This window comes from Gossypium raimondii, chromosome 3 (genome assembly GCF_025698545.1).
Source record: "Gossypium raimondii isolate GPD5lz chromosome 3, ASM2569854v1, whole genome shotgun sequence".
In the NCBI taxonomy this organism is placed as follows: Eukaryota; Viridiplantae; Streptophyta; class Magnoliopsida; order Malvales; family Malvaceae; genus Gossypium; species Gossypium raimondii.
Genome location: NC_068567.1, coordinates 33076719 through 33087294, shown reverse-complemented (window position 1 = coordinate 33087294; position 10576 = coordinate 33076719). Strand labels below are relative to the sequence as shown.

General features: G+C 31.4%; 1 protein-coding gene across 1 annotated transcript; it reads right to left on the bottom strand.

The window, feature by feature from the left end:
- Positions 1-8945: 8945 nt before the first annotated feature.
- LOC128039615 (protein ALP1-like) lies at positions 8946-9786 on the bottom strand. The gene is made up of 2 exons (XM_052627788.1): positions 9565-9786; positions 8946-9470 (listed from the first exon to the last, which is right to left on the bottom strand). Exons 1-2 carry the CDS (start codon positions 9689-9691, stop codon positions 9016-9018), a joined length of 582 nt encoding a protein of 193 aa, XP_052483748.1. The 5' UTR covers positions 9692-9786; the 3' UTR covers positions 8946-9015.
- Positions 9787-10576: the final 790 nt, after the last annotated feature.

Sequence of the window (10576 nt, the reverse complement as noted above, 5' to 3'; positions counted from 1 at the left end):
GTTTTTTTCTTCATTCTATTTTCCCCTTTTGTTTGGGAAATCTTTTAATTTTGTATTTTTGAAATTGATATAGCTGAAACATTTTAAATGGCTATTTACTAGATTCATATTGTTACAAATTCTTTTTAAAAATTAAATTTATGGTTGAACCCAAGCCTAGAAGTAAATTTTTTCTGAAACTGTTGATTTGTCTTAGCTGGATGCAGGTTTAGCTGCAGCTATACTGATGCAGAACCTCAACAGGATATCTATGGTATTCTCTTGTTAATTTTCTCGGGCTTTGCATGTTATTGTATGTGTGAGTTTGTTTGTATTGTGACCTCTGGTTTTGAAATGGGGTTATGAATATCACTATAAACAGTTTTATTTGCTAAATTGCACTTGATCACCTCTATTGGAAGGGTAAACTGACAAATTGCTATTAATTATTTTTTCATTTTTAGTCACATGTATGCTAGATACATATGCATTACTTTTCTTCTGTTTGTCCTACTCCTGCCATAATTTGAATATACAAGTACTCAGAGCTACTTGAATAACTGCCCCCTCTACTTATTATGAGAAATCAAGACATAAGAATAATCGTAAAAGTGGTTAGGTCACTCTTTGGTTCCTTTTTAGAACTTAAAAAAAGTCTACTGAAATAAGAAGAAGAAAAAGGAACAGAAGAATTTTAAGGTGATTCTTGATTGGATGTAGTTTTCTTTAAGGGTTTGTATTGTGTTTATTTCCTTCTTCACGTAGCATTTATAACCATTTCTCAAAATATTCATCATAAACTCTTTCGTACAACTTGTATATACGTTTCTGCACTGTTTTTCATCATCTTTTTCTTTACAATTCAGAATTTCTGTAATTTGTAGCTAAGGGAGATGAATATCACAAATTAAGAGAGAGTGCCGCGTTTATAGCAATATGTATATTTGTTATTTCTATAAACCAAATACATACATGCATACATACATACATACATATATGAACATCATGAATACAAGTTGCATTGCTCCATATGAATTTTTTGTAATTGATATGAGTACATTTGACTATTTGATGGTAGAATGAATGTTCTTCTACAGGCTGCTACTGCATATTCAAAGGGAGAGTTGGAGTACGCGGCTTATCTTTTTGATCAGGTGTGTTTTCTACTTGGGGGATGTTATGAATCATGTGTTGCATATAAGTTCAAGATGTGATGCCATGTCATTGGCAAATTTTGAAAAGGAAACACTGGCAACAAAAATGAAGCAACATGAGAACTGGGGATAATATCCCATAATTTTTTACTTGTCTTCTTCTCTGCTTGACATCAATATGATTTCTTATGTCAAAACTCGTGCCAAGGGTTGGCTTTAAAATAAAATTCTGACTTGATAATACCTTGCATCTGAGTAGGAAAAGATACAAACTAAATTGGCACGGGAAGCAAATGAAAGGGCAAGCCAGAATATATTTAAAGCTAGGTTAGTCCTTGTATAACTAACTGAAAGGGCAGATTGTAAATTCTTATCAACAAAGATAGAGTTGTTGCGTTCTTTTACTTTCATTAGAAACTCGGTTTGGTATGGAGCATCTTTCCTACTGCAGGTAACCTATTTGTTTGACAAGATGGAAGAATGTTTGGGGATTGTTTTGCTTGAAGCGTTGCAGAATGGCACGGCGGTGCTAGATTTAAAGAAGTTGGAAAATCTATTTTATTATATTTTTGATACTTAAAGTTGGGGAGTTTCCAGTGACACCCTAGTTGTTCTATCTTCGATTTTGTTGCTGGCATGAGTTGATTTGTTTAGCATTTTATAGAATAGATGAATTAGTCATATTGTATCTGTTACGTGGATTATGGTTCATGGCTTTATCTTACAATAATCCTTGTATTAACCTATTCATCCAACAATAATTTCTTGTTCTGTTGGATTCATCCAACTTTTTTGGACCCTGGCAAATTTTACATGGTCGCCAAAGTAAACAAAACATTTTCTTTGTTGACCAATATGCATGATATCTTTATAATTCCATGCTTTTTTTTAATTGAATATGCAAATAATTGAGAAGTAGGGAATTCGACATTATCCCCTTCATTGCGGTTTTTGGTTTCTATGGCTAGGACCCATATATAGAACGCAGGACAAAGCTTGTACTGCTCTAATGTTATATTCAACTTATTTATTGGATATATTTTGAAATGTTTATTACCTGTTAATGTTATTTTCTGGCTTGTATGCATATATAAGCTAGAACATGATCCGTGTCGGTTAAATGTGATGAATATTAATAATAAATATGGAAATAATAAAATTTCAAATAAATCTTAAAATTACATTTAAATTTTAATTTGATGTGGAATGTGATTTAAAAATTTTATTTTGGTGCAATTGTATAAATATAATTTTAATTTTAAGTCAATATATAGATGAAATTTTAATTTTATCTCAATTATACATATACCTACAAAGCATCAACATAATAACATGATCAAAGATTTTGAAGAAGAATTTATGCAATTTGCTGTAGACTATTTTTAAAATTTGTTCACCTCACAAGGATAGTCTATTTCTACATAAGGTTTTGGCTAATATTTTTTATTGTAGAATTAATTAAATTATTTGTTTCACTAATGATATTTTAGCACATTAAATATGTATTGCGTTTAAAAATAATAAAGTAGATTATATATTATTTTTATAGATTATATAATATGATTTTAGTAAATTAGTATAAGAATAATTATATTGAATTTTATTAAATTATATATTTTATTAAATTATATTTAATAATAATTATTTTAAATTATATTTTATAGTATTATATATTATGATTTTAGTAAATTCATATAAGAATATTTAATACTAAGAATTTTATTAAATTATATATTTTATTAAATTATATTTAATAATAATTATGTTAAAATATGATTAAATTATTTATTATTTATATTAATAAACTTATTAAAATTTAATAACAATAACAATAATCATCTACCTAAATAAAATTCTGCTAAGGGTATTCTAGTCATTTTAGTTTTTTTACTTATGCTATTACACCTCTATTCCATTCAACCAAACACAAGAATACCATTACGCCTCTATTCCATTCCATTCAACCAAACAAAAGAATTACCTATTACGCCTCTATTCCATTACGCATCTATTCCATTACGCCTCTATTCCATTACAGTGAACCAAACGTGCCCTAAATATAAGATTGAATTGTGTTGTATTGATGAATTTTAATTGTTTTAATTCCATAGCTAACATCAGACCGGAACCCTCGACTAAAAAGGGAAAAGATAAAGTCGATGAGGAATAGCTCTGAATTTTTAGTTTGTATTTTTATAATCCGAACTTAATTATTAATTGTTGTATTTTGATTAAATGTTTATGGTAAGTGATTGAGGTGAGTATTTGTCATTTTGATATTGAATTGAATTTATATGTATATATGATTATATGAAAAAATTGATATTAGATATTGATTGTTTTTGAGTTGTGAAATTAAACCCTATTAACTGTATCGGGCTGAATCAGATATAGATGACATGCCATAGGATTAGAAGAGTTGAGAGATTTCTTCGACTTCGAGTCGATGAGACACTGGGTGTCAATTTACTACTTCGGATTAATTCGATGAGCCACTGGGTGCCAATTTACTTCGATTTAGCTGATGAGACACTGGGTGTTAATTTATTTACTTCGAATTATCCGATGAGGCACTGGGTGCCAAACTGGTGTATTGGTTGGATTCGTGTATCCATTTGAGTGTGAGTCGTGTTAATAGGGTTAAATGAATAAATAAGTTCTATAATTGATATTGAAATGGTATGGTATGAGAAATGGAAGTGAAATAGTGAATGAATATGGAATGGATAAAGCAATTGCATAAATGAAATGTGAACTAAATTGTAAAAAGCTATTTCTATAGCAAGTGATGGAAATCGAGTATTGTATAAGTTAAAATGTCCAATTGTGCTTAACATTTTATTATACATATTATATTGTTTTATCTTTAAATATTCAGATTATAGAAATACCACTGAGTTTTACTCAGTGTACGGTTTTGTTTTTTTGTGCGCGGGTTAGGTACTAAATTTTGATCCCCGATTTAGCACCAACAACGGTCCCGAACTCAAAAGTGGTTATTTTTTTCCTTTTGTGTCGACATGTACCTAAGATGTCTAAATATTAATTATTTTGTGGATTGATTGAAAATAAGATTATAAGTTAATATTGGTTGGTTATATACATATAAACATGTGTTTATATTTGCGGTCATATTATTGCATGTTTAAGTTCATGTTTAAATGAACATAAATTAGGCAAAATAGATTAAATTTGACATGTTTACAAATTGGATTTGAATGATGTTTTATTGATATATTTTGATGATATAATTGTGGTACCTATGAGGGTACATTTGTTAGGCACCTAGGATGATTGTTTTGACATATTTTGGATGTGTTTAATTGTATTTTGAATTGTTTAAATGAATGATTTTTGAGTTGCTTATTGGCCAAGCTTGTAGGGAATGGTAAACTTGTTGTTTAAGGTATATTTTGAATCCACATGGCCAGACACACGTTTGTGTGACTAGGCCGTGTGAGACACACAGCTAGCACACAGGCGTGCAAAGCCATTTCAAAAGGGCACACGGGTGTGTGGCTCGGCCGTGTGACCCAAGTCAGAGAGTTACATAGGTATACACAAGAGCTGGGACATGGCCGTGTGTCCCTACTTTGAATGCCCACACTGTCTAAGACACGGGCGTGTCTCTTGGCCGTGTGAGTTACACGGCCTAACCACACGGCCGTGTGAACCCTACAGCTTTGAAAATTTTAATATTTTTCAAAAAAAATTTTGAGTTTCTAAATTAGTCCCGATTTGTTTCTAACACATATTTTGGGCCTCAATGGATCAAATAAGGGACAATATGTATGAATTTAATTGGTTTTGACCTGAATATATTATGATAAGAAATGTTTGTAAATTATGTCTGTTTGATCGGTAATGCTCTAAAACCCTATTCTGGCGATAGATGTGGGTTAGGGGTATTACATTTAGTGGTATCAGAGCTTTGTAGGTTTAGCTGATTCTCGGACTAAATCAAGCTTGGAATTGATTCTAAAGGTACATGTCATAATTGAGTCGAATTGAGTCAGGATTTGGATGCTGATATATATTTGTTTTTGTTTTATAGTTGAAAACGTTGGATGATTGTAATGACGATGTTGATCAAGAAATGTATAACGGAGATGATGTCTCCAATGAATTAGATGAAACCGAATCGGTGACACCAAGTGTTGATCCAATTAGTACTTAACAACTTAATGTTGAGCAAGGTAATATTGAGGAAAGAGATATTCATAGTTACTTAGAGCTATTTCTGATGCTCTTTAGTGTGTGGCGGGAACCACATCCGCTACGAAATTTGCACCTACTGTTTGTCAAGCTCCAATTAAAGAATTGCGTAAATATGGTGAGACTGAATTTTTAGAATTGAAAGGAGTTGATCCTTTCGCAGTTGAAGTTTAGATTGAATCCATTACGAGAATCTTGCAACAACTTGAATGCAACCTGCATGAAAGTGTAATATGTGTTGTTTCTCTACTGCAAGGAGAAACATATACCTAGTGGCAATTAGTGACACGTCATGTATCCGCAGATCAAGTAAATTGGGAATTCTTCCAAAAGGAATTTCAAAAAAAAAATGTTGGTGACCTGTATATTGAAGGTAGAAAACAAGAGTTTTTTTATGCTAAAACAAGGTGAAATGTTTGTGGTTGATTATGAACGAGAGTTTTCGCGACTTAACAGGTATGTTGTTGTGTTTGTGTCGATTGAAATTGATAGTTGCAAGTGATTTCTGCGTGGGTTACGCGATGAGTTGCGAGTACAGTTAGTATCACACAAAATTACCGAGTTTTTAAATTTGGTGGAACGGGCAAGAATGGTAAAACAAGTTCTGGGTTTTGATAAAAAGGTTGAGAATACTCGTATTGTAGGAAAGCGTCCTGGAGCTGCAAGTTCAAATCCACAATTGGAGAGATCAAAAGAATTTCGTGGTAGCTGGAGATCAAATTTTAAGTCAGACAGAATTGATAGAAATCGTGATAAACAACTGACTGTGTCTACGGGTAGTGTGCGAGGTCCATCTAGGGATACTGAAATTCTGAATTGTAAGCATTGCGGGAAAAAACACCGTGGTGAATATTGGAAGTTAACTCGAGGCTGTTTTCACTGTGGATCTACATAACATTTTGTTAGAGGTTATCCAAAGAATGGAAATGCTACACCTGTTACTTCTCAGATATCTATGTCTGCTTCTAGGGGTCGCGGGTCAAGTCGAAGTGGTTCATTCTCAAGAGGTGATGCTAGATAGGGAAATGATGTTATTACTCAACAATCAGATGCCAGAACGCTAGCTCGAGCTTATGTTGTGCGGACTCGTGAGGATGGTGATGCTAATAATGTTGTGACAAGTATATTTTTATTACATTCAAAACTTGTTTATGCTTTGATAGATACAGGATCTTCACATTCATATGTTAATACTAAGGGTGCGTTTGGTTCGCTGTATTGGATTAGAGGTGTATTGGGATTAGAGGTGTATTGGATTAGAGGTGTAATAGCTAATCCACTGTTTGGTTGAATGTAATGAAATAGAGGCGTAATGTAATCTTGTGTTTGGTTGAATGGAATAGAGGTGTAATAGCATAATGGAAAAAACTAAAATGACTAGAATACCCTTAGCATAAATTTGTTTTGGTAAATGATTATTGTTATTGTTATTTAAATTTTAATAAGATTATTATTATCAATAATAAATAATTTAATCATATTTAAACATAATTATTATTAAATATATTTTAATTAAAATATATAATTTAAAAAATTCTTAATAATTAATATTCTTTATATTAATTTCTTTGAAATCATAATATATGATATCTTGTAAAATATAAATTAACATAATTATTATTAAATAAATTTTAATTAAACTATATAATTTAATAAAATTCTTAATAATTAATATTCTTTATATTAATTTACTCAAATCATAATATATGATCTTGTAAAATATAAATTAACATAATTTATTATTAAATAAATTTTAATTAAACTATATAATTTTAAAAATTCTTAATAATTAATATTCTTTATATTAATTTACTCAAATCATAATATATGATCTTGTAAAATATAAATTAACATAATTATTATTAAATAAATTTTAATTAAACTATATAATTTAATAAAATTCTTAATAATTAATATTCTTTATATTAATTTACTCAAATCATAATATATGATCTTGTAAAATATAAATTAACATAATTATTATTAAATAAATTTTAATTAAACTATATAATTTAATAAAATTCTTAATAATTAATATTCTTTATATTAATTTCTTGAAATCATAATATATGATCTTGTAAAATATAAATTAACATAATATATGATTAAATATATTTTAATTGAACAATATAATTTAATAAAATTCTTAATAATTAATATTATTATATTAATTTACTCAAATCATAATATATGATCTTGTAAAATATAAATTAACATAATTATTATTAAATATATAACTTGAAAGTTATATTATGCATAAACATAATTAACTTATACTAAGAAAAGTTAGATGAAAATTTGCATTGTACATCATAATCCATATGTTCAAAAGTTATACAACATCAAAAAGTTTGAACATTGATATTTAATGGTGAGAAAGAAATCTTCTGATCCATTCCAATCGGGCAACAGAAGGTAAACTGAAGAAAACGATCATTTGAGTTGGATGATTGGGAATTTTACTCAAAGCATCATACCGCTGATCATCGGTTAAACCTTCAATTGACCATAAGGCTGAATATAAATTTGAAGCATTCTCTTCCATCTTTTCTTCAAACTTCTGCTGAACTACCACCTCGGAGGCAATACTCATACTGATTCTATCGCCAACGGCCTCGATTTTTTCCCCCAACAAGGTGGCAACCTCCTCAAATGAAGCATACACATTATCACGAGCATCAGATTTCTTCTTTCTCTTGTTTGAAGATGATGAACCCCCTTGGTCTCTATCTCCTCGCGGATCTGTACCAGAGACATCCATGTCGTCTAAACACAGGTCAGCTTCGCACTCATAGAATGTGTTTCTCTTCATTCATATCGTAGTACGTTCATCCTCAGATGTATTTCCTCAAGAACATCAGAATTGTTTGAGCGTCTTTCCGATCGCCCTGTCTCTTGCGTATATCGCAGTAAGCTGGTTGTAGTAAGGGAAATTACGATGTCTGAACTGAGAGGCTTCTTTGTGACTCTAAAAAAAATGAGGAAATCATATTAGTCCTCAGCATGTAAAAAAATAAATAAATACTTGAAATACATTTTACCTTTACATAGGATTCCCAAACTGCATCTTCAGAACAACGAGTCGCTTATGCTCGTCCCAACCAAAACCAACATTGTTTTGGCCATTAAGCATGTCGTGAGACGATCGACCATTCCGTTTTAGGCACCTAATCCAGATTCAATGTTTGGTTTCGCCTTCAACATTCTTTGTTGGTAAAGCCTTTTCTAGCATTTTCTCTAGCTCGTTCAAATAACCGCTTTGAATCCGTATCGCATTAAATGTTCCTACATTGTGCAAATCCACCATGCAAGAAACCAAGGTCGCATCCTCTTCGGAACCCATTTTCTTTTGCTCCTCGAGAAGCTTGAGAAGAAGCACCGTTGGTGGAACACCGACATATTGTTCTTAAGAAAAAAACAAATTAACATTATTTTACTATTTTGAATATCATGAATCAAAAGGTTAACAGTTTATAATATTATATCGGTAGTTCAATACTAAATTTAAATTTATAACACATCTTTGAATGAAAAGATAATTAAATTATAATTCAACAAAGTTTAGTACAATACAAAATTTGTATCAAAGACCACCAAAGTTTCATAAACTAGATACATAAAATAACATCAACAAATCAATTCAAACTCAATTTGTCCCTAAACCTAACTAATTTCTAGATGCTTGCCATTCATCGAACATTTGGGTGGCTAGTTCCATCCTCCAAGTAGCCCAAGCATCCGATGGATGAATATTTGTGATATTCGGTTCATCGTCATCCACCACATTAGTAGGTAATCCTTCTCCCACCTCCGCTTCAATGGGATCACTACTCATATGGGTTCGAATAAAATTATGGAGCAAACAACATGCAATAATAATTCTATTGTGCACCCTTACAGGATAGAACGATGGACTCCTAAGTATTCCCCATCTAAGTTTTAATAAGCCAAAGCATCTTTCAATGACATTACGTGCTGAGGCATGTTTCATATTAAAAAACTCTTGCGGAGAACTTGGCTGATAACCCTGACGCCACTCGTTCAAATGATATCGCTGTCCTCTAAATGGTGCAAGAAATCCCTCGCAATTTGTGTATCCAGCATCAACTAGATAATAACAACCTATAAAATAAGTTTCATATTAAAAAATGATTAATTCAGCACACAAAGTTTGATCTTAATGAATAAATCAAAGTTCTCTAACTATACACTTTACCATGAGGAACTTTTAATCCATGTCTTCTACTAATGGCATCTCGAAGAACCCGTCCATCAGCAACTGAACCTTCCCAACCAGGAAGAACATAAACAAATTGCATCTCAGGTGTACAAACACCTAGCATATTTGTTGCTATGTCACCTTTTCGCGTCCGATATCTAGGTTTATCAACTGTTGGAACCCTAATCTTGATGTGGGTTCCATCAAGAGCACCTAAGCAATTCTATTATGACATGATATAAAACCTTGAGTTAGAATACTAATTTAAATCTAAATCAAGTTAATGTTGTTGAAGCTATATATAAAACTCGCCTAATACCTTAAACCATTTCCACCTTGTGTCAAGAATCGGTACGTAATTGGCTCCGGTTTTTAAATAACACATCTTGCAAGCGTATGACAGATTTAAAACACTATGAAATGCTCGCTAACAGTTTCCGGACCTTCTAAAGTGATGCTTGATAACCCGATTTTTCGGTGATGGGAGATGATATGTAAAAACATTGTTACTTGCTCGTCAACAAGCATGAACCTTGTCGACTTCAATCCCCCTATCGATTCTAACATCTCACATAGTTTAAAAAAGGCAGCTCTATTCATCCTAACTTGTTCAATACAGGTCTCGTCACTAGCATATACAAGCCTCTTCACATAATCCCGTTTTGCATAAAAATCTACGGTATAGGACCTAATCCTTGGTCTATGTAATCTAAGGATGGCACCCATTCTAAATAAGAACCAAATCGCGATTCTACAGATTTCCAACCATATTGTCACAGCAACACTAATTCTTTTACGCCTCACAGTTTGTGCAATTAAAGGCAGACGAGCCATTACTGCAACAATTTAAATTTAGAACACACTATCAAAGAATTGAAGTTGCAATTACACATTATCAAATAAAAAAAACAGCACATATTTAGAACACACGAAGCAAAAAAATATATAACTTTAATCTAATTCATAGTTAATATTAAAATCTTTTTCACCGGCTTGTACTTCTTCCATT

Coding starts and splice junctions, on each gene's coding strand:
- LOC128039615 (XM_052627788.1), bottom strand. CDS start 9,691: ATGCTAGGTGTTTGTACACCTGAGATGCAATTTGTTTATGTTCTTCCT. Junction 9,471..9,564: donor TGGATTAAAAGTTCCTCATG/GTAAAGTGTATA, acceptor CTTATTTTATAG/GTTGTTATTATCTAGTTGAT.